The sequence below is a fragment of the Podarcis gaigeae genome (assembly GCF_964106915.1).
Source record: "Podarcis gaigeae genome assembly, chromosome: 3".
NCBI lineage: Eukaryota > Metazoa > Chordata > Lepidosauria > Squamata > Lacertidae > Podarcis > Podarcis gaigeae.
In genome coordinates this window covers 58120591-58145954 of record NC_139680.1, presented here as the reverse complement: position 1 = coordinate 58145954, position 25364 = coordinate 58120591, and the positions used below count along the sequence as shown (strand labels likewise).

Below are 25364 nucleotides of genomic sequence, written 5' to 3'. Positions count from 1 at the left end.
AATGGTGGTGGTGGGTGAATGTACTTGGCCCTTTGTCCTCCTTAATGAGATGTTGATTGCATGCAGAAAGGAAAGCCCGAGGCAGACAAAAGAATTGCCCAGTTTCCCAACATGGAGACATATTTCCCCTGGCCTAGCTCTACTGATGGCAAGTTTGCTACATTTGCAACACTTCCTTTCAAGCTGTTTGGTAACACAGAGACACACAACAGAATCCCACTCGCTTCATGATAATTGATTGGCTGGATTCAAGCAATGTGGGAAATGGTACTTACCATTAGGAATCGCAGACAGTTTCCCCAAGGTGTCGTTCAAAGCTTTCAGGAGATCTGTGTTCTTTTCCTCTGCATCTTGCAACCTATTCTGCATTCCTTTTAGATTATCCTCATTTTCTGCAAAGAGGGCACAAAACAAAGATTTGACTTAGTTTTCTGAAGCCTATGTTTATTTCATCTACCATGTATGTTGTCAGGAAAACAGGAAGCTGAAAGGTTCTTAATCAAATCAAACAACAACAACATATTTATACCCCGCCATCCAGCTGGGTCTCCCCAGCCACTCTGGACAGCTTCCAACAAAATATTAAAAATACAATAAATCATCAAACATTAAAAACTTCCCTAAACATGGCTGCCTTCAGATGTCTACTAAAAGTCAGGTGGTTATTTATTTCTCCCAATATACATGCTTGTATGCAGTTTTGCCAAATATTTACATTTTTGCAAACATTTCCCCTTAAGTAACGCATTTTTGCACGTTATCTTCACTCATAGCATGAGCACTTTCTGTTCTTTACCCTAGCACACACAGTTTCGTACGTATAATTTGGCTGGAGAACTGCATTGCAAATTTCAGGAAAGTGCAAATTTTGAAGGATGGCTGCATTTCAGGTTGCATACTGTTTCGGGAAGAGTGAATTTTGTAGATTCACCTTTAGATGAGAACTGAATCAAAATTCTCTCCCATCCCTAATACTCACAGCCACACTATAGAGGAGCCTGGGCAAAGAGAGAATGACTGACCCAAGGGCCTTTTGTGGTGTAGTGGTTAAAGTGCTGGACTAGGGCCTGGAAGACCACAGTTCAAATTCCCACTCAGGCATGAAGCTCCCTAGGCCAACCAATCGCTCTGGGTCTAACCTACCTCACAGTGTTGTTGTCAGGATAAAGTGGGAAGGAGGAGAACAATGCACACCACTCCGAGCTGCTTGAAGGAAAGGTGGGATATAAATGTAATAAATATATATTTTTTAAAAAAAATCTATGGCTGAGCAGGGATTTGAAAGTATAACTTATAAAAAAATATTATATACTTGATTATTTTTTAAAACTACTGATACATTTATTTATATCTATCTGATGGCAACCACACAAAAATGAAAGTTACAGATCTTTTCTTTAATTGTCCGCATAAGCTTGGCAGCACAAAAGGTTTTCTGTGAAACTCTTGCAGAAAAGAAATAGAATCCATAACTTTTGAAATTTAAATCAAGGATTTCCACTGTGTCTAAGGTCTTGGTTTTCTTATATTAGTTTAACACAATACCTAGTATTTATAGAATTTTCATTATTATTAGAGAATATGCCTATGGTTGCATTTCAAATTGCACACCATTCCTAGGACTGCATTTTTTAAAAAAGGAAACTTGCTGAACAACAGTTCAATAATGGTTAAATTGAATAGAAGACACAGGAGACTTTCCTTAACATCTTCTGCCCTCATCAATAGATGAAACTGCTGTGGTGACCTCAGAATTTCTTGAATTTCTTTAGTGGTGTGTGTGTGAATAAATACAATCAATGAGGTCAGAGTAGAGTCACAAAGAGTGTGTTTTACTTACCAAATTCCTATTACATTGACTTGATGCAGCTGCTGCAGATGTAATACCCATTGAAAGGCCATGATATCATGTTAACCATAATATGATCAATACCGGAGGCAGCACTCATTCTCTCTCTCTCTCTCTCTCTCTCTCTCTCTCTCTCTCTCACACACACACACACACACACCACTGAAGAAATTCAAGAAATTCTTGAAGAGAGAGAGACATTTTAAAGCAAAACTAATTTGTGGATAAAATAATGTACTAATAACCATTTAAACGGAAAAAACTGCTACAAACCACAAGGACAATAATTGAATATTCAATATACTACTGATGAAATTAATGTCATCCTTTGTGTATGATTCAATAGTCTTTGCAAGCTGTTTTGCATGACAGTGGTGTTTTCTAGGACATCTTCCATAAAAATGATTTTTAAGGCTGTCAAATCTATGTTCCAACTCAGATTGGTGGATATTTGCAAATACATATGTCAGAAACTCAGGAGTGTAGTTTGGCAAGGAAAATGCTGATTAGTGCTGAAGCATCATTTTAGAGACATTTTTCATTATTTATTCCTATCAAAATGGATGTTATGGTACTATAGCATTGGAGGAAAGACATTTATAGCAACATGGCATTTTGCCCTTGGAAAATAGGGGTTGCACTGATGGCAAAATCTGGGAAATGAGTTATAAATCATGTATAGATTGTTTGCCATAGGTGGCAAATTACAGAGAATTCAAACATTTGTATATACAAGGTAACTAGGTACATCTAAATAAGAGATATATTGCATTATGTGATGCCACAAAGCGTTCTTAATTGGCCTGTAAAATGGTCTCTCCTAGAAAGACAATAAATGGTCTCTCTTAGATACACAATAGATTTGCCAATTGATGAATTAGTAGCTCACTTCTGAAATATCTACCACACGGGTGTGTGTGGAATCAATGAGGAAACATGGCTCTTCAGTGTTGCTCTGCACATTTTCTGAAAGTAAAAGAAAATGTCTTTTGCCATGATTATTGAAGCATGTTACATATAGGGTGTCCTGAAAAACAATTTGGAAGCTTCAGTAGGGGCACAACCTGATAGACTTTTATCAGGTACAGCCATAGTTGTCCAAATTCCTTTCATTTGCAAGCCCAATTTAAGGTGTTGGTGCTTTAAAGCCCTAAATTGCTCAAGACCCAAATATCTGAAGTATTGGGAAGTTTTTAATGTTTGATGTTTTATATGTTTTTATATGTACTGTAAGCCGCTCAGGGTAGCTGGGGTAACCCAGCCAGATGGGCAGGGTATAAATAATGGTAATGGTAATAGTAATGGTAATAGTAGTAATAATAGTAGTAGTAATAATAAATGATGAATGCCTATTATTTTATTAGTGCTATTTTTCTAGAAAAAGAGGTGCCAGAACTCACAATGAACACCTCCCTCATTCTCTTAGAATGGCAGTGGCACCCACCTGAGAGTTCTGACTGAAAAAAACTGCTGCTATTATTATTATTATTATTATTATTATTATTATTATTATTATTAAAATTTATATGCCACCCTTCATAAGAAACCAGAGACAATCAAGAGACCAAGGGTCATTTATTGCCTAAACATTTATTATTTATATTTATTGCCTAAACATTTATTATTTATATTTATCAATCACTTCATAATAAAAATTCTCTAATATTGCTCCAAGATCTGTTGGACATTTCAAAAGAAAATATATAACACCTATGTAATGCTTTCAAAAATAATTTCTTCATAACAGATACATTTCAGGTAATAGTTTTAGTAGTTCTTCAGTCAATGTCTGTTATGCTGACTGCTTCTCTCCTGGGTGCCTTGTCCAAATTATACCAATTATTCCATTCTTACAGTTCAGAATCACCTGGCTCTGAAAACTACTTCTAGTTCTGCAACCATTGAGCCAGGCTATTTTTATGACTTTTAATAAGTTTTAATCTCTGTGGATCTTCCAAATTCCAATATCCAAACTCCATCTGTTTAAAATTCCCCCCTTTAATATCTCAAAATGCATTTTAATTGTTTTCTAAATATTAAGAAGGGAAAAAAGCAAAATAAATTTCCTCAGGGAGTTCCATGCAGACTGGAGGATGAAGTTCTGAAAATCACCATTAATTTTTAAAGAAACTGCTCTGTTCTACAAGTGATAAATATTCTGAAGAGTCATATTTTGAAGTGACCTGTGGTGAAGTTAAACACTGTGCCGTAGTTACAGCATGAAATCCATTCAGTTTACTTGTGACTGAGTACTTCCTTGCTTTTTAGACAAAGTTAAGCTAGTTCTCACTCATTATGCTAAGAAGAACAGGCATGCAGTCTGTAAGGAAGTAATCGAACGCAGATAATGAGAATAATAGAGGCAACTGCGATGTATGGCGGCACATTCTACTCAAGGATGAAGAAGCTTAGCCTGTGCACTTATGAATGCAAGGGGCTTACACTGAAGATGTGGAGAAGGCCCTAGGTGAGCCCTGACTGTTTTTGTGAAGCAGCTGAAGAATGAGAAATGGGAAGATGACTAAGAGGCAGACAGGCATCTTTGAAGACTCAAGAATTTCTCTTTCATTGGAATTACGTCACAGGCCCACCTAGAGCAAGCATGAGTTTTTCTTGGTCTACTTTGCACAACAAAGCAATATTTGCTGCTGAAACTAAGCAAATTATAAGGAGAATCGCTGAAGCAGGAGGGTAGGAATGCCCAAACGTCAGACTCTGCATTCTGTCCAGATTCCTAGAACCAGTTTGACACAGAGACATTTTTAGGGCTGAGTGGTAAAAGATACATAGCTCATGAGAATTTCTCTCCCATAACCTTCATGACAGTATATGCAAGAAAGAGTTTTCCTGTACCTACATCAGATGGCTCAGGGAGAAGGCTTCTGCCAATTTCATGGCCTTGGTGACCTAGAGCTCTCCAAAACAGTTGCAAGTCCAGATGCTAGGCACTGACATCGGTAAAGCAGAGGGATATCCTATCTGGTTCCCTCTCCTTCCACCCCATAGCTTTAAAACTGAGTTGTCTTTATAAGAAAACAGCAAAAAAGTATAATGAGATATGTCTAGGGTATTGGGTGTCATTCAACTATGTAATACTCAGAAAGAACATTCCCATTAAAATAAGTGGAACTGTTAGCAATAACCAACTTTGGTTAGCTATTTATTTCAATGGGTCTACTCCAAATATGACTCAGTTGGATACCCCCTGTTAGAAAACATCTCAGAAGAACTACTTTTGGAGATCTGGAAATTGTGTTATGCAGTCTCAGATAAATAGGGGGAAATGACCAGTATAGTCATATACCTCAAAGTCTGCTGAATTCTTTTCTAATTCTATGCTTTGGTTACAATGACTAATGGTGGGAAGTGCTTCACTTTTTGCTGACACCATACATTTTTGTGGTCATAAAGGAATTCAAACCAAAAGCTTATGGGGATTTATCCAGGAACATATACAAAGATGATGATTATATAACAAAGATCCTGTGACTTTGCAGGAATACGTATTACAAGGCAGTGCTAATCATTATTAGGGACCTCAGTGCTTTTCTTTAGGGGATACTCAAGGGTAAACAGTACTGGTACATCTTTTTGTTGTTAAAAAGTGTGGCACTTACTGTAACAACTTCATGGTGAGTACCAGCACCTATTTTTCTAGAAAAAAAAGCACTGAGTAGAGTACAAAGTACCTGCACACTAGAAATGAAGTTCTGAAAAATAGAATTCCCATTAAGTTATCAATTGATAATCTGAAAAAAAGGAATGGCTTAGATCTGAATGACCACTAACAAATACAATATACTTCCTGAGCTTTCATTTTGCAATTAACATTGTTTAGACAAAAGCCTGTCTGAATAAAATATCTTCAAAAATATGTATTCACAACCCCCTCCCCTTACACATATGTCTTGCGTCCCTTTATTCTGACATAGAGCAAGCAAAGAGAAAGATGAATTTGGTCACTTATAGCTAGGAGCCTGAAATCCACGTATGTGCAAAATGCTAGCTGTAGAATCTACTTTTCCTATCAGTTCTCCCCTTTCAGACTTCCAGCCCCACAGAGGGAGAGAGAGAAAAAGGGAGAAATGAGTAAATCTCCATTTTAATAGCTGCCGTCACACGTTTTGCTCTGTAAGGACTATTTCAGCAAATTTTGGAGGTAATATATGGCATTTTCCTGATTAACAGCCATTTTATACCTTATGTAATTGGCTACAAATCAGGTGGATGTCATAATGTAGCAAGAAAACATTCCCATCTCTGTCGCAGCCTAGGCCTGAGTTCCTGGAGGATATATTACTTGAGTGGTTTACGGGTTTTCATTACTTTAACTAATGTACTACCTGTAGTGCAGAGAGAGAAATTCCAAACTAATGACTGCTTCTGCCTACTAGCTCTTTACAGAGTCTCTATTATTTGTCTTTTAGTTGTGGGCTTCCTATAGGGATTTGGGAGGATTCTAAGGAAACTTTGTTCTGTAATTTTTTTTATTTTAGTGTTCTCTTCCTAACCTAGAAATGCCAAGCCATGGCTTAGGAATTATGTTAATAACACTAACAACATACTGATGCAGCAACAAGTGCTACAAACAAATAAAAGCAATTAATCTCAGGCTCAAATTTGGCTTAATGTCTATCCAGGCCACAATGTGATCCTGTAGGGTTAGAGTAATGTGTGCCAATATATTAACATATACACAGGATAGAGCACCGAGAAAAAACATTAAAGCTTTATGTTTCAGCAAAGCAGTTTCATCACTGTTAGAACTGTCTAATAAAAAAGAAAAATCAGCTCCATAACCCTCCAATTAACCTGTAATAGGGCTTCATGACCATATAGGAGTACTTAACTTGAAATTTTATAAGATGCCTTTGTGGTGATATTGGATTGGTTTAGAAAGACAGAACTTTCCCTTGGTACTGAGAGTGAAGGGGGGAGCAGTAATTTTAAAAATAAAATAATTATTTTTTTCACATAACGAAAAGCAATGTCTTAACAACGTGATGGCGAAGGTGTTGAATGCAAAGATGTAAAATGCATGAATGCATGTTAAAATACAATTGCTTTCTGTAATACAGCATACGCCACTTTGATTAGATTTAGTTGTGTAGCCATCATCAAATCCAGTTTATGAAGTTGTGACTTGCCAGATGATCTTGAGCAGGTTCCTCTAAAGAGCCTTCTGGGGACCATGGGCAAGTGGTAGGTGGGACCAGAGGAAAAAGTGGGCAAAGTCAGAGGAAACAGACAGAATGCAGAGCAATGGATGTGACTGTAATTTGTGTACAGTAGGCTGATCCAAAAGCTGCAACCAGCGCAAAATTGCTCAGTTGCTCACTGGGGTGGAAATTTAGCTATCATGCCACTGACGGCCAATGAGCTACTGGGCAAGGTTCAAGATACTGGCATTGGTGCACAAAGCCAGATAACTGAAAGTTTGTCTCATCTCCTACATACCAAACCAATCACTGCATTCTGCAGGAGAAAGCATCCTGCAAATGTCATCCTATCAGAAGTTTGCTGTGCACTGTATTGGGATTGGGCCTTTAGTGCATAGCTGCCAACGTTTCCCTTTTTTAAAGGGAAATCCCCTTATTCCGAATAGGATTCATCGCAAGAAAAAGGGAAAAGTTGACAGCTATGCTTTAGTGTGATGGCACCTACACTCCTAGCATCAAACAGGTGCCTTCTCTATTGTCCCTTTCCCAACAAGCATACTAACTGGAGATATCTATTCCAGTAGTGAATGGGAATCGATTTTATGTATGTTCTGTGTAAATTGCTTTGAGATGTCTCATGTGAAGCAATTCATAATTAAATAGCCATAAGAATACATTCTAGCCATGCCAAAGTCAGAGGTTTCTACACACATAAACACAAACACCCATTTAAGTAAGCAAGAGGCATGAACATGATTCAAGGATCTGTTCTAGCCACACAAAAGCACTTGAAAGGGAGGGTATGGAGTAGGGATGGTGAGCTGTGAGGCTTGGAGAAATGAGGTGCAACCTGCAGGGGGTAGTGTGGCTTGGCGAGAGAGCCTTGAAGACTGGACAGAAAGGCTTGGAGGACTGCATTCAGGTCCGAGGTTTCCCACTCTGGATACTGAGCAAATCAGCAACACAGAATCAAACAAGACATGCCACTAAATGTGTCATTAAACAGCATTCCAAATTAATGCAAGGGTACAGGGAGGATTGCCATATCTTCCTATGTCATTTGTACTTTCACAAACACTGTCTGAAGCATATTAGAAAGAAGGTCAAAATAGATGTGACTCAACGTAGTCATTAGAAAGGATGCCGTGTTTTGCTTTTTAAATGAGTAAGGATGGGGGTGACAATTTTCTCCAGGACTGCAATGTGTGGCATCAATGGGAGCCCCCTGCCCACATTAATAGCACCCATAATTTCCATTGGGGTTGTGCCTGGGAAGGGAAGAGTCTTTCTCTTCGTGAATCCCTCTAGTCAAACACACTTGGCTGATTCTTCCAAATTATGGTGTGCTTTCTAAAGTCACGTCTAGTTTGACCCTCACTCTTGTCTAACTGAAAGGCTGTTTGTGAAAGTAAGATGACATAAAAAGATATTGTAGCCCACTCAGCGCCCTTGGAGCAAGTTGGAAAAACTAGATATGATGCTAAATGTGCCCTTGCATTTAATTTGCAAGTTTTTTAAAAATACAAACAGCATCAACTGGGCATGCTGATGATTACTGGGATTGCAGCATGTGGGGAAGGAAAGCTTCACACCTTTCTTCCTGCTGCAGTACTGAGGACAACCCTTTCTTTGAACCCCTTCACTGAAGGGAAATTCCACACCTGCAAATATCACCTCCAGGAGAGATTTGTTTCAGGACCAACAGCAGGGAGGTAAAAAGATTAAACTCCTCCTCCACATCTGCCAGGGTCCCAATAACTATTACCCCTCCTCTAGCAGATGTTGTTTGCATATTTTTAAAATACCTATCCATTAAGTGTTTAGTTTGGCCCTAAATAAGGATGTTATAGTTTGAAGCCACTGCCTGTTCTTCCTTTGTGCATTTCTGTCCCTGGGGTCCTCAGACCTTCTGATACAATATCTTCTGTCCAAGTGTATTCAAACTCAGCCCTCATTTATTCTGACATAAACATCTCTGTTCCTGAGGATAGAGAATATGTTGTTATATCATTCTTCCTATTAGCTTATGTGATCTAGGGTGTTAATGTTAACAAAGTCTCTGGTGGCATTTTAGAGATTAACGTGTTTATTATGATTTAAGCTTTCACAGACTAGAGTTCTCTTGCTTGGTACAAAAATGCACACGACTGAGTATAGAGGGAAGAAATGTAATAAAGTACCCAATGGCCATAAATTCCACTTACTGGCAGCACTGTTTAGTTTTTTCCTACCTGTATGTGTGTGGATAGACACATGAGTGTATGCATCTTACAACTGAGGTTAACACTTCATTTATCTAAAGTAGTGGACTCTAGTTCATTCATGTTTATGCCATAAACTTTTAAGGTGCCACCAGACTCCTTGTTTTTGCTGCAACAAACTAATGTGGCTGCCCCTCTGTAGGTCATTGCTTTAAATTTCTATAGTGAAACAGTGGTTGAGAGACTGTAAGTTGTTCCAAACTTCCAAGAAAGTTCCTGATTGAATTAGGATCTGAATTTAAGAGACTGTTGTCACCATAGGTGGGTATACAGTTCGTATGGAAATCAAGTACTGATTATAGAGACAGAATTGTAAATCAAAATATTTTCCTATAGAGATATTTGCACACTAAGACCACAGTAGATCTCATTAGCTTTTCAATGAAACCCAATTATTGCAGGGAAAGAAAAAGACATACCTTTAACATCATTTGCCTGCCTGTTGGCATCGTTAAGAACCCTGAAGCTTTTTTGCAGAGCATTCTTGGCACCATCCTTTAATGATCCTTCTGGACCAGACGCCTATAGAAGAAGAAAAAGAGAAAAAAAGACCCAACAACCAACTACTGTCAGTGAAATGCATGCTAAGCAGCAGGTTCAGGAATTGAGAATCCTCAGAAAAAGTAAAATGGGGCAATTTAGTTGAAGCGTCATGAAAATTTGAAATGATAATCAATGCACTTTAAAGTATGCTCTTAAATCACTATGATATTTATCATAGAGAACTAATAAAATATTTTTCATATTAATTTGGGTCTTACATCAAAGTAAATACCTTTCAGGCAGCCATGAAACAGAAAATGAGAGCAGGGCTGAACTGGGGAGCAGAAATTTCCTTTTGTTTTGTTTTTTAAAAAATATTATTTAGAACAGATTTGAAATCTATAAATTCTTTCTGCATCTATATGAATACAGCTGTCTATCCCTAAAAATATGTATGAGACGGCCTACAAACATTAGAAAGAGGATTTCTGGAGCCAAACTGAGCCTGCTGTGACATAAAACACATCTGTGGAAGTGTTATGATGTCTGTATATTAAGATGTGTAAAGAGTGTTAATGAGCTTGTGTGGCATAGTGGCTGAAGGGTTGGACTACTGCCAGGGAGATACAAGTGCAAATTCAACCTCAGCCATGTAGCTCACCTGGTGATCTTGAGCCAGTTAGCCTCTTCATCTAACCTACCTTACGGAATGACTGTGAGTTTGTAATAGAGGAAGGGAGGTACTCTGGGTTTCTTGGAGGAAAGGTGTTATAAAAACTTAACAGCCAACATATGTGCAAATTAGACCTGAACTGTGCAGCCAACATATGTGCAAATTAGACCTGAACTGTGCAGGATAATGGACAGCAAGCTGAAGCTTAAGGCAAGGATGACGACGACGACAACAACAACAACAACAACAACTGGGAGCCAGTCCAGACCCAAAGGATTGTTTGTTGGCCTTGCCTACCTTGGATAGGGTCATATCACCCATTTAGTAAAAATATCAAAATAAAGTTGAAATTCATGAAAATCTATTTATGCAATTTGTTTTCTCTTATTAAATATTCAAATTATTCTTCAAAATGGTATTCCATCAGATGCAGCAAAACTATACACCTGCCACATTAGATTATATTTCTTCTATTCTTTCTCCCTTCAGATCCAGAGGCACCGGGGTGATCACTGCACTAGTAAGGAACTACCGGTATATACTGAAAGATTGAGATGATGATGATGATTACTATTATTGCTATTAACAAATAAAATGTTTTGTTGAATGCACAGTAAAAAAATTCAACAGGCATAATGAAGATGTGAGAAGGTCAATTTGCAATAAGGCAAAAAGGAGATGCACGTTGGATATGAGGCTGAGTAAATAGACTCAGCATAACACATAAGCAGGGAATTTTGACTGCAATACATGCACTGTAAAAAAAACTATTTACACAAGCTATTCAACAGATCGGTAGAGATTACTCTTTATCCAGCACTAAATGGCACTGATGTGCATAACATTTTACACAGCTAAAGTAGGAGCAGATCAAACTTTCAAAACTGAACTGATCATTATGATTGTCATAATGCTCTATACATGATAGCCAGCATGTAATGGAAGTTTTAGAGCTGAAATCACCATGTATGGTAGACTTTAATTATTGCAAGCACCTCTGTGTAGAGAAGGATGAATGTTTTATGCATTGGTTTTGATGTGTGAAGACATAACAAAAACTTGCAATTGGTTGTGGCTTCTGAAGACATGTAAGATGTTTGTTAATTGTAATATATCTGCATAACATCACACAAGACTATGTGCAACTTTCACCTTTTTTCCTAAATGAAAATGTGTGAAAAATTGTAACTTTTGGAGATACCCTGAGATCATAGGAATTATCCTGTAAGAACAGTATTGTACTACAAAAGCTCAAGAATAGAAGAAACAAGAAATGGAAAAGGAAAGAAATAAGAATTACCAACTGTGATTGTGAATAAATACAAGAAAGGCTGTGAGGAAATTTGGCCTAGTTAAGTCATGGCAGAATAGAGTAAGAAGAATATTGGCTGCTCAAGCAAAGCATTGTAGAGTAAAAGTAGCTTTGGGGTGGGGGAAATCTGAGGACTGTGAGATATCTATTAAAAGTCTAGTAAAAGGCAAGCAATAAATATACCAACACTGCCTTAATGAAAGCAATAAAACTTTTCCTCACAATTTAAATAGTCTAGTATAGAGATTAGGGGTAGGATTCAGCGAATGAGTTCCACAGTAGAATTATGCCTGTGTATTTTGGGGGACTTCTGCTTGCACAATGGGGCTGCCCCCTCCTACCCCCGCTTGCCTCCCTTCGTGTGACATTGATATATTCCCCCAGTGTCTCTATACTGAAGCTTCTATAGGAATTAAACTGTATAAGAAAAAGAAAGAAAACAAATTTGTTAGCGATAATTAGGTAATTATAGTATATATAGCACCAAACCCTTTCACAGCTTGATGGCTTTACTGCATTTTATAAAACACCAGCATTTCCTAAATATACCGTATGTTAAGCCTTTATTATTATTATTATTTTTTAAGGATCCTCAGTTCTGAATTGGATCTTTTATCATGATAGAACCCAGATTACCATCGCCATCCACACAAGTAATGGGCTGTGTAAATCTACTTTAATAGTGGAAATACCTCATCTGTGATGAATTTATTTTGCTTTAGAAGCAAAGAAGAATTCATCATTTAAGGCATGAGACGAATTCATCTGTCATATTTTAATACTGCTTATCTTTCTAGTTGCCACTTAGTCTTCATTTAAGGATTCTTAGGATTTTTAACTGTTGGCTGCTCTTAGCTTTAAAACCATGCAGTCCACAAATCCAAAGCCCATTGTGAATAGAAGGCAAGAGGCAAAGGGATTCTAGTAGCAGATGCACAATCATGCTGCCACAGGCATGAAAACCCAACCATCTCCATTTCTTCCCTTGGTGAATCCAGGAACCTGCTCTTCCCCAAGCCCACAGGCATCTCATAGCAGGGACAGGAGTGAATTCTCCTGGAGTTTAGTGAACAAGCAAATGAATAGAGGATCTTTGATCACCATGTGCATAGCATATGGTGCTGTTGACTGCCCAACACAGCTACGTAATTGCAGGACAGGGTTGTATGTCATTCCTCTGAGCATGCAGGAAAGGACTGTAGTCAACTAGTTCATTCATAACAATATAATCTTAAGAATAAAAAAAACAGCAGCAGCACATCGACAAATTGCTACTGGAAAACTTCCTTGTACAGAAGTTGACTTTTTTTATAATGCTTCATGAAAACCTTGGGTGGTATTCAACTAAGTTCGATTCAGATTGGACCTACTGAAATAAACCTGATTTAGCTGCGTTCATTTAATTTCAATGGGCATACTCTGAGTAGATCTTAGTTGCAAACAACCATTTGGTGGCAAACTTGCAGATTACTCTACTATGTGAAATAGGGCTGTGAGTCCCAGATTGTCACTGGAGTTATATCTCTGTGTAACACATTTCAGGTGTAGATACTGGTAAACGTTCTTCTGTTTCACTTTACTTCTTTGCTACGACGTTACAAGCAAGATGGTCTTTGAGACACTTAACAGCCAAAATCACAACTGTTCTCTTTTCTTAGGATATAGTCTCTACTGCTTTTCTTGTTTACTGAGATGATGATTACCAAGGTCTTAGGAACTTTTAATGGTGCATTTGCCTGTGAATATCATTATATTTTCTGCAGAAACTGTAGAATATTATGTTTTGTCACACTGCACACACTTGTAATCAATCTATGTAGACTCCTTCCTGAGTACTAATGTGCGACTGATACAGCTTATTGCCTCTATAATACATTCCACAGGTCACTGTTTTTCTGACAGATGTTCAACAGCAGATGTTCTGTCCTCCCCAGCGAAGGAAGGCACACATCTGATAGTTAACCCTTTATTGACAAGAAATGCACTTACAGCAGCTTCTACTGTGCTACACCCCCCCCACACATCTAGCCTCTAGTCCCTGCACAACAGTTACAGCAACAGGGAGACCCCACCCTCCTGCCTCCTTATATATCACCCCCACCACCGACAGGTGGCCTGCAACCTGCAAGTCCCCCCCCCCCATGGAAGTTGCTGCCGTTCTTCCCACTTCAAGCCCCTCCTGCTTCTAGAAGACAGCAGGGCAGGCGAAGGTGGGGAGTCTACTGACCTATCTGTTGGCTGAACAGCCTCTTCTTCTTCCATCACTTCTGGTGCACCTTTCTCTGTTGCAGCCTGCCTCGACTCTCCCCACTTCCCTGACTCCTGCCTGGCGGGTGGCATCAAACTTCATAAATCACTGGCTCCCCCACCTGGGTCATTCTCCTGGTCCCCTCCCTCTACCCCACACTCTTCTTAGACATGCCAGTCCCTGACATCGTCTTTGTTTCCTGGTGTTCTGTCACATACTACATGGACTAGTGATGTAAAAACTGTTAGGATTCATTTTCTGTGTTGCAGTCATGCAACACAGAAATTTTATCACATGATGGTGTATGTTTTCATTCCACATTGTGGGAAGTAAAGGAGACAGGATGTTTTTATTACTGTGTTTCCATGATGTAGGATTTTTGTCTTTTGTTCTTTCTCTTTGCTGTCTGATGCTGAAGAGGAAGGAGCTGAGTTACGATGCTCTGAGTGTGTATATGTAAATAAATGTAGTTTAGTCAAAAAGCTGGGCTACTGAGTCTGAATGCTGACTGCCTATACTCTGCTGATCCTGAAGTGTGCTGATGCCTCTTGGTATCAGTCGCTGTGATGTTCGGGCTGGAGAAAGCATTTGAAGCTCCCAACCGACCAGGAGGGAGAGAACATGCCAGTCGGGCATGTGTCTCTGCCAGACTCCTACTCATGTGTAGAACCTCCTGACAAAAACATCAGTCGCTTTTACTACAGATGGACCTTTGTTCCATTCAGGGCTGAACAGCAGGTTTTCCTGGGGAAAGCAGCAGGATAGATGAAAAACCTCTTGGATCCATGCCTAGAAAGAACAGGACAAGTGGAAAACCTCTCAGGCCTGTGCTTTCTAGGCATGAGACAAGCAGAAGTGTGGATGGGCCCTTAATTATGTATTGTGCCATGATTTGTGCCCTGTAAAGGGAGGTGCAGCACCAGTGCGGCACATGACCATGTACTGTAAGGGGCAGATGCAGCACAGAAAAACAGTGGAACAGTTACAAAGACTGTGGAAACCATGTAAATAGGACTTGACAAGTTTTTGTAGGAAGGTCAGAAAGACCACAGACTTGGTGTTGAAATGCAGACGGTGTAAAAGACATTGACTCATATTTTTCTCTTTTAGGAGACCATACAAACTAAAAAAAGAGAAGGAATTGACAAAAAAAAGGCACCAGTCTCAAAAGATGTGGTGGAGTAATGCTTTTGAATAGGTGTTAATAAAAAGCATATTTGGCATCTTTCAAAATGATAAAAAGGAGACTCTTTGAAGGAAACATTATTTTCTCTTACCAGTTGTATAGCTTCATTGGCACGAGCCTTTGCTCCTTTGGCAATTCCATCAGCTTCATCAATATAATCCTTGATATTACTGTAGGCCTTAAAAGCTACAGTGGCATTGAAAGAGAGGTTTTTAGCTTCGTCAAGGATTCTGTTAGGATACAAAATACACATAACTTTAAAAACTCCATGGGCAGTTTCACAAGCTAAGGATGCAATCCTTTATTCAAGTACTTGGGAGTAAACTGAACTCAACGGGACTTAGTGCTGGATAGACTTGGCTCCGTTGGTGTGTCTTGTCACTACAAACCTAGCTGGATCCCAATCAGAAAGGGCAAACAAGTCTGAGATGTGATGTCAGTAAGCCTGCTCACCTAAGTTTCTGATAAACTTAATGCTGCCAGAAGCTCTACTTTTTCTTTGGACCGTTTGTCATTAATCAAAAGACAAGTGCAAAGACTTCAACCTGAGCTCTGTGTTTTGTATTTGGCAATGTTAGGACTAGTGAGAACTTGAGGATTGAATGGTGAGGATGTTTGGGAATCCCTGATCTATATTCAAAGATATTTAAAATAGAAAAGGTGTTATTTATTCCTGCCTGTTAGAGAATCCAACAGCGTAATCACGTTGATATACAAAACAACAAACTCATGGTTAACATACCCATCCAATATAGCAGATGAATCATTCAGCTCAGCAGCATGGGCCTCTGCCTGTAGCACCTTTTCTGGAAGCTTTCTGTCTTTGATATCTTGGGACAGATCATCTATTTTATCCCTTAGATTATCTGTTAATGGACTTATAGTATCCCGGACATCATCCACATACTAAGAGCAACAAAACAGGAAAGTGTTTAAACAACTGAACACAGAAATCTTAGCCCCGCACCATTATTCACCCTTTCATTTATTTAAAAAACGTGTATTATTTATTCTGCTAAGAACTCATCCAAAAAGCTAGATAAGCTGGTCCCCAGGTGGCTACCCATCTGGATGTCGGTCATCCTCATGGCTGCTTGGCTCCCAACTATTTCAGGATCTGTCGTCAGATATACAGATTTAGTGGATGACAAAAGGAAACTATAAAGGGGAATTATTCCTCCCCAAATCATTTTCTAGAGATTTATTTATTTATTGCTTTAAAGGCATAATGAAAAGTAGTTTCCCCAGTGAGCCACAAGAGCAGACCATTAGCCATCTTCTGGGTTGGGGGCCTCCACTGCAGAAGACCCCCAAAGACCCGAGGCTTCTCTGCTCCATCACATTAGGAGGTTTCTGGTTTAAGTTAAGTTTCTAGGAGGTTTAAGTCAAGCAGCACTTGTCAGCAGAGGGGGCGCTAATGATAAGAGGGAGTGCTAAAAAATAAGGATGCACCTGCTGCTGCTACTATACAAAGACTTGGTTTCAGCTTGCTTGTGGTTCAAGTCTCTGCCTCGCCTTGAGTCTGAACACTGCCATGTCTTTGCCTTGCCTCACCCTGTATCCAGTCTGAATCTTGTCCCACCTTGCTTTGTCTTGCAGCCACATGAGGCCTTGCCTTGCACAACAGGGATATTTGTGAAAGAGAAATTATCCCACCAGATTACCACAGAGTAGTCCAAAAGGAATTAGGAGTGAAGACTAGAGATGCCAGTGTAACTCCTGATTCTGGCTGGGGCTTGGCTATGACTTTTAGGAGCTTGTAATGTTTGGTTCAAAGGTGAGGAGAAAATCAGAATCACCAAATTCATCAGATTTTAACTTGGCTTTTCCAGGCCAATAACCATGCAGAGCATGTCACCCATCCTTATGAAGACAGTTATATATCCTAAGTATGGTGACTTTTTCTGTCCCATGAACAAATGCATCAGAGTGTAGCATGTGTGTGTCAAAATCAATTCCACAACAATTTAGAATGTTTGTGGTCTGGTTCACATGCCACCGTAAGCTGAAGAAAAATCCTTGGCTGCAGATCATAGGTAAGGAGAAGACAGTTTAAGCATAAATCTCTGTGGTGCAATGGATCAGTGTGTCTGGCTGTTAACCAGAAGGCTGGTGGTTTGAGCCTACCCAGGGATGGCTGTGGGCAGAATTCTTACATTGCAGGGAGTTGGACTAGATGACCCTTCCAACCCTGCAATTCTGTGATCCCAGGTTTGGACAACACAAAAAGCCAAACTTTGACTTGGCTGCCATGCAGCACTAAGCTAAAAGAAACAGGGAGGAGCAAAGCAATTGTGGTTTCCTCCCTGGGAGCCAGCACATTTTCAGTGTCCTGGTAAGATGTGGTTCTGTGCAACCACAGCTAGTCTGTCTTCACCCTTAGATTTTATCATGGGAATACATACATGGGAAGATGGCAAAGTTGAAAGTTTCCAATAGATATAAATCACATTTGACTGTTATTGCTCCTACTTATTAATTAATTAATTAATTAATTAAATCTATGTAATGTCCTTCTTCAAAAGGCCACAGAATGGTTTGCAACAGAATACAAATTGAAGCAGTTATATACCAGTAAATGCATTTATAGTAAGAAATACAGGCGGCAACCATTTTGTGTGAGGGGTTCCATTCCTGGCCCCTGCATGTCACTGGAGTATGCAGAAGCCCCTCGCCCTGTTACCCCCATTATGTCCACCATTCCACCACCGTCCTGCCTTCTTTCGCCTTCACATGGACCCATGCGTCGGCTGTCAACTGGACGCACGCAAAATGGTTGCTGCCTGTACATAGTAAAATAAAATATTTCACTGTTGTGAAAATCTGTTTCTTTGTGCTCATCTTTCAACCATATAATATTTACCTCCACAGCTAAATTGATTCCATTTGCAAGGTCATTAGCTTCACTAAGGATGTCATTTCCTTCTTTTAGAGTGTTTTCGACCGCCTGTCGTCCATCTTCTAAAGCTTGCTTCTTTTCCTATAGATTATATTTGTTTATGTGAGGAAAATGGCTCAAAATGAATATGCGTTTGTTTTTATATTTTATATTTAATAAAACATTGTGTTCGCAGCACTTTTGTTGCTTATTTTGTGTTATGAAGTACAGGAAGGTGTTTTTAAGAAACCTCAGGATTTCTACCTTCTGTAATATGAGATTTAGGAAATTGCATACGAAGCTGAGTAAGTGATTGTAAAATGCTATACATCTGGTTCATCTTTCCAGCATTCTGTGAAAAATGTCATTTTGGGGAGCTTGCCATGATCTGAGGAATCTGATTAAAACAGAGAATTCAAAGGGATGATTACATCATAAAATTCTACAGAGAAGAAAATATTTTAATTTTCTGCATCTTCCTTCTCTCTACCTTGAAGAAGCAACTGATCTACCTTTAGGGAATGGTGATGGTTAGCCCTTCAGGCCCCCCAAGTATTTTATGGAAGCTAGCATCATGCAACTCATAACAGCCTTGAGACAGAAAAGACTGAAACAAACAAGAAACCGAAACATTTGTCTTCATTTGAGGTTGACTTCACTCTTACTGTCATGGCTAAGCACTTGTTAATGTATGGTATAATGTGCTTTCAAGACTTCGCAATTAAAACTAAATCAAGAGAAATCATTTACACCAGTTGCTAACAATAAAAAATATAGGGTAGTTTGATTTATAATCTGAATTTACATATGCCCATTTAATTCCTGACTTGAGAACAAGACAGAATGAGGAAGTAAAGGTAAAGGTAAAGGTACCCCTGCCCGTACGGGCCAGTCTTGCCAGACTCTAGGGTTGTGCGCTCATCTCACTCTATAGGCCAGGAGCCAGCGCTTTCCGCAGACACTTCTGGGTCACGTGGCCAGCGTGACAAGCTGCATCTGGCGAGCCAGCGCAGCACATGGAACACCGTTTACTTTCCCACTGGTAAGCGGTCCCTATTTATCTACTTGCACCCGGAGGTGCTTTCGAACTGCTAGGTTGGCAGGCGCTGGGACCGAACGACGGGAGCGCACCCCGCCGCGGGGATTCGAACTGCCGACCATGTGATCGGCAAGTCCTAGGCGCTGAGGTTTTACCCACAGCGCCACCCGCGTCCCTGAATGAGGAAGTATATCCATCCTAATACTAAATCTTGATTGGCTGGGTCTGTGTATAGTCTCAACACAGATTTTAGAACAATAATTGTTTGGGGCCATGACTACTTGGGTTGCTATATTCCATCTGTACTATAATATACACATGCGTAGATCACATACTATTCACTAGAGTAAAAATTTAAGTTCCATTTCATTTCCTTCTGGCATCAATAGTAATTTAACTTAGTCCCCCAACTAGGAATTAAAACATGTCAATTAATTTGTCAAGATTTTAAATCTGCTTGTAGTGTTTTAAAAGCAGAGGGGAAAACATTTCTGATTCTGAGAGAATCTGCATGTGGTAGATAGTCAGACAGTCAGAGTGGGGCATCTCACCTCCACAGATGTCATATTTCCTTGGTTGATTGCAGATAGTCTATTTGCCTCCCTAATTTTGTTGGTTGCTTCTCTCAGCAAGTCTAGAGCATCATCAACTTTATCTTGGTAGTCTGCCAGCTTGTCTCGGACTTCATTTTTGAGCTCCTCTGTTCTCTTCCTAGGATCTCCAAACAGTTTATTCACTCTCTTTAAGAGGGCTTCTGCTGCTCTGTAATGTATGAGACACAGTATTGTTAATATGCCTGCCGTATTTATGATTCCATGTGCTTATGATGTCTGTTTTAAAATGGACTTGGGTTAGATTTTCTTACAAATTATTAGAACACATTACAAAATAGCCTGGATCCCCTCAGTTCTGGGTGTTTATTCCAACTCTGTAATATTGGTAAAAAAATAAAAAAAATTATGTGATGAATGTCTAAATCCAAACCAGAAACACTAGCAGCAAATTTAACTTTCTGCTGCTTGCCATGCTTAATTTGGAGGACAAAAACTAAACAAAAACCCTATTCCAAAGAGGTTTCGTGTTGACTGATTCTGGCCTAAATTGCAGATTTGCAAAGTTGCAAACCAATGTTTGCAATCAACTTCATTTTGTATTTTTTGCATATAGTTTTTTCAACAAGTTAACAAAAGTCCTCTCATTAACCTTCAGTTTACAAGCAGGGTCAAATGCACCCTGATAGCACTATAAAGAAATCATTAACAAATTCTTTTAGATAGTCTTCAACCATAATGAAATGCAAATTGCCATGTGGTGCTTCAAATTAGTGAAAAAATCTATGTTTTCACTTGTGGCTTTGGGGGTCAATTCTACCCCTATTTGAATGAATGAAAAAACCCACACCTTTAACCGATATGTTATTTAATCAATATAGATATGGAATGCTATTCTAGGTTGTGGCTAGCTCCAGGGCTGTCTTAAGCATATACAGTGCCGGGGTGCAAAGATCCGCCTGGTGTCCCCCCACCCAGGTTGCCCAGTCCCAGGCGTGCAGGAGAGCAGAACCAGCCAGCCACCTTAGCGTCTTGCTGGCTCGGTCGCCCCTGAACTCGCGGCGCAGAGCCATCGACAGCAGAAGAGCCCGCCACGGCACTCCAACTGATGGGCGGGCTCTCAGCCTGATGCCCCGAGAGCCTGGTGCTCGGGTGCCCTGCACCCCTAGCGCCTATGGGTAAGACGGCTCTGGTTAGTTCAAGTTTCAGCACTACCCTGGAGTAGTTCAAGTTAGTTCAAGTTTCAGCACTACGGCTCTGGTTAGTTCAAGTTTCAGCACTACCCTGGAGTTGGAGAGCTCCTGGATTTGTCAGATCACTGGAATAGAGACATGGAGGCAATGCAACTGAAGCTGCCATTCCATGTTACAAGTACCCAGCTGGCAACCAATACTATCCACACAGAATGAGGAAATGGGGAAAGTCCTGCTGCACAAGCAGATATATTGCACTGATTGAATGGGTTAGTTGATTCCTGCCCTATATTTTCACACTAATTCCTTGTTATCTCCCATGTCCTGTTATTCCTGTTTTACTTTCTCACCCCTGCCCTCTGTTTGAAATAAATAGCATACTCTTAACCTTAAAACGAAACAAAAAATCATAGTACACCTATGTATTTAATTTTACATGCTACCATAGCCAAAGATCTGACTGGTTATTTCAAAGTAATCAGCGTAGAATAGCAGAATAGGCTTGAGATTCTGAGTATTTTCCAGTTTTGTCTGAAGGATGGAACAAACTCCATGTCAGCTATCTATTGTACTGAACCACCATACTAGAAGGAATAGAGTTACATATAATGAGTTACACTGTGGTCTTAAACTCATTACTCAGATGTAAGTTCCCCTGAAATCAATAGGATTTATTCTCAAGTCATGCACTTAGAATGAAAAGGGAAACTGCAAAGGGAAAAGAATGACATGAAATCAGACATAAATTAATGTGGAAATAGTAATGGGGATGTTTTCGATAACAAACAGTTTATCTATGGGAATATGTTTGCTGGCAAATAGATCTGTGTGCTTGAAAAAGAGCTATTCTGTACAGGTGACAATAGGTGTAGCTGCCCAGTGCCTCATTTATTTCTAGGTACACGGTCAAAGAAGTGGTCAGGTCAGCATAGCTGGGTGTGTATGGGATGACCTCAGGCAACTACTGTTGGTGCTTTTATAAAGCTATTAATCCAGACAATAAATTTGAAGGCTCCAAGTATCCAAAAATGCCAGTACAAACCAGGTTTTTGGAGGTTCTGGTTAAGTTTATTCATTTTTGGCTACTTAGAGCAAATCTTCCAATGCTGATAAATGACTATGAGTTTTCTGAATCAGAAAATAACTCCTTACGTTTATCCCTGCCTTCATTGTCTATTTGAGTGGACCAGAACCACTACTGAAAATTCAAGTTCCACTGAAATCTGAATAGATTACAGTCATTTTCTTTAGAACGTATTTGCTAACTCATTTATATTTATTGCTTTGCTACTCACTCTAGCTCATCTTGGGCTGCCTTCTCTTGGACACCCAGCTTTCTCTTCCTGAGCAATGCCATCATTCTGTCAACATCCCTCTGCAATTCTTGAAGGCTTTTGTCCAGCGGCTTGTCTGGGGTTCCAAGTGTCTCATTCAGCTTCAAAGCTGTTTCGTTTGCAGCTGCAGAAAAGTTGACAAATTATATATACCAACAAAGAGAGACAAGGGAAAACAGAAGAAGGAAAGGAAATGGAAGCAGGGATAAACAGAAGATTGTTATTATTATCATTTATTACCCACCCTTCACCCCAAGGTCCCAGGGAGGGTTACAACAATTAAAGCACAATAAATATATGTTTATTGGTTACACTTGAGTCATATTCAAGCACTCAGAAACCCCAATATGAATGTCTGGGAGAGTGGGGATGTTTGCTCCACCCCCCCACCCCCAAGCACCTACCATGACTTGGAAGAATAAATTCCAAAGTTAGGAGTTTGCTCTACTCAAGTAGCTGTCCTGTGTGATTTAGAATCCTGATTTTCTATGGTTCTAAATCATGCAAAGCAGGTCTTTGTGAACAGAGTAGGTTTCCTGTTTCAGAAGTTATTCTTCCACCTCACGGAGAGTGACATGGTGGGCAGAGGTAGTGTGCTCAATCCAGCTTTCCTATATTGTTTTCAGGATTTAGAATACATGAACTGGGCTATAAGTAAGCTTGGTTAGAGTGGGATATGACTAGGTTGCTGTACTAAAAGCTTTATAGAAAAGGTGGGATTTGAAGCAAACAGGGGGGTTAAATTATTATCAGGGACAATATAAATAGTGAAACTTTGGAGACTGAGGAAATAATTTTAGTGAAAGGTCTCGATTATGTTAAAAGATTGTTTGTTAGAGGCAATCCTTAATTTGCAATAGATTGAGAAATAATTGTATGGAGACTTCTTAGGGCAGAGCAAGAAGTCAACAGTATACATAAAGCATTCATCATTGTATGTTTGCTACACTATAATACTATAAATAATGCTAGAGAGCCTGAACTTAAGACTCGTTACATCAAATTAAGTGTCTGGGATGGTGTGAAGCTTATGCTTCAGAGGAAACTCCCCCAAAAGAATGCTATAATCATCTATGCATTTAGGACAGGAATGTTAATTTATTAGTATCCAGATTTTTGTGAATGTAAGAGACATTCATAACACCATGAAAATTGAAAACACAGCCTCCTAGGTTGCCTTATACTCAGTGGCGTAGCGTGGGTTGTCAGCATCCGGGGCAAGGCAAGTAATTTGCGCCCCCTAACCCGTGGATTTGCGACCCCTAACCCTAACCCCCAGATGTTGCGCCCGGTGCGGCCGCCCCCCCTGCACCCCCCACGCTACGCCATTGCTTATACTATGTTAGACTTTGTCCATTTGGACCAAAATTGTTTACTCTGGCTTGCAGCAGCTATCCAGGGTTTCAATGAGAAGCGTTTCCTATTAACTGCTGTCAGGTTTTTAGCAGGAAATTGCAGGTCACCTCCCTCCCCCCCTGTCTCACTAAGGGCCTTTCCAATATTTCTTATTACTGTAAATGAAGAATCGCCTGTGCAAAGAAGGCCTTCAGCAAGGTTCTCGCCTCTTAATTTAGCTTTCAGGGCTGGGTGTGTGGAATCTCCTATATATATATATATGTAGATGTACCAATCTGGGTTTTTTTTGGGGGGGGGGAAGAGGGTGACTGGGTCTAGTCCCTTGTATTCTCCCTATGCCACTGTACAGCCAATAGGTTATTGGCTATGGATTTAGTTGTGCAGCTATGGCTGCTGAGCAGGCACATAGGTGGATTGGAGTAGTGAAAATTGCAGGCAGTTCTGATTACTTTAGCTGGAAAATAAAAGATCAACTAGGAACAGGAAGGAAGAGAACAACGGAGGCCAGACTATGAAATCTAAATTCAAACAATGACTGTGCTGTACCAAGTTTATAATAATGTGGTTGTTTTGCTCCCTTTTTGTTTCTTACTTATGCACGGTGTTCTATTATTTTCAACCCCCCCCCCACCCAAAATGACTTGATACCTTTAGTTATGGCTCTCAACTGTACTTTAAAGGGGCATAATGCCTAAGTCCCAGCGCATATGTATGGCTAGCTGTCATCTGCAAATGCTCAATAGCAGATGTTCATTAACAGTAAGTAGTAATGCATTTTTAAAGCCATTTTGAGAAATTAAAAATGTACCGTTAATGCACCACACAGAATGCTAAAACAACAGAGGATTTCCCCTACCCCCTTTTCCTCCCAAATGTAATTTTCACTGCCTTGAAAATAAACAACAGCAAAGCAGAAGTTCCCCATTAGTTATTTAATCATAATAGTTATTCTTCAAGAACCTGAACATCCCTGAAGGAGAATGTTCAATTTTTCTGCTGCTCTGTGCTTTTAATTGCCAATCTGCCAACAGTTGTAGCAAACGGTACCCCTTAGATTGCAGGAAGTCTGCAATTATTTGGCTATATAGGTTTTTTTCATTTAACAGATTTGAAGTCCAGCATTTTAATCAATTGATTTCTTTCAGCTCATGTACTCTTTTTCAGTGCTTTCGTGTTCTTAGTCCCAACACATGATGCTTTACATTTCTCAAGAGGCTGTTGGCACTGCCTCCCCCTTCTCTGATACCTTCTGCTGCCTGGAGGGTGCCCTTGATGAACTGTCCAAGCATCTTCGCTCTCTCATTAGTTGCCTGAGCGTGCTGCCCAGTTTGCTCCCCATCTGCTGTCACCTTGGTCGCCTGGCGATACAGATTAAAGAAACGTGTAATTAATGAACATGACAAGAAGATACTCCATCTGTCTGAATCTACTTGGAAACTTTACCTCAAGCAAAAGGCAATCAATGAATTATTGATCAGATATACTGGAAGTGACACACAGTCTTCCCAAGTACACAATTACATTTTATTACTTCCTTCTACCATTAAAGAGGCATCTGAGGTTTTATTCTGGGTTCTTAGAACACATACTGGAACAGGACACAAAGAGATCCCAGATGACATTCTTTTTCTTTGACTTTGTTCACAAGCTATCATTCTTAGCACACGTCAGGCTCCATCCATGGCGAAAGTACTGAAGTCTATTGAAACCATGAAGGTTTTAGTGTTTTATTAGCCACTTCAGCCCTATTGATTTCAGTGTAACTTACAGAACACTAAAGTTACACTCCAGATCATTCTTGCAATGGATACTTCACAGTCTGTTTACACTCTTGTTATGCTT

General features: G+C 39.7%; 1 protein-coding gene across 10 annotated transcripts in view; it reads right to left on the bottom strand.

Annotated features, from left to right (window-relative positions):
* LAMA2 (laminin subunit alpha 2) overlaps positions 1–25364 on the bottom strand; it is a 453343-nt gene that overhangs the window by 57293 nt on the left and 370686 nt on the right. For all 10 annotated transcript variants that reach the window (XM_083731000.1, XM_083731002.1, XM_083731004.1 and 7 more), the window contains 8 exons: positions 24769–24880; positions 22128–22290; positions 19640–19850; positions 18035–18151; positions 15914–16077; positions 15263–15401; positions 9689–9791; positions 276–392 (listed from right to left, as the gene is read on the bottom strand). In XM_083731000.1, coding sequence (XP_083587126.1) covers positions 276–392; positions 9689–9791; positions 15263–15401; positions 15914–16077; positions 18035–18151; positions 19640–19850; positions 22128–22290; positions 24769–24880 — 1126 coding nt within the window. The remainder of the gene's footprint in view (positions 1–275; positions 393–9688; positions 9792–15262; positions 15402–15913; positions 16078–18034; positions 18152–19639; positions 19851–22127; positions 22291–24768; positions 24881–25364) is intronic.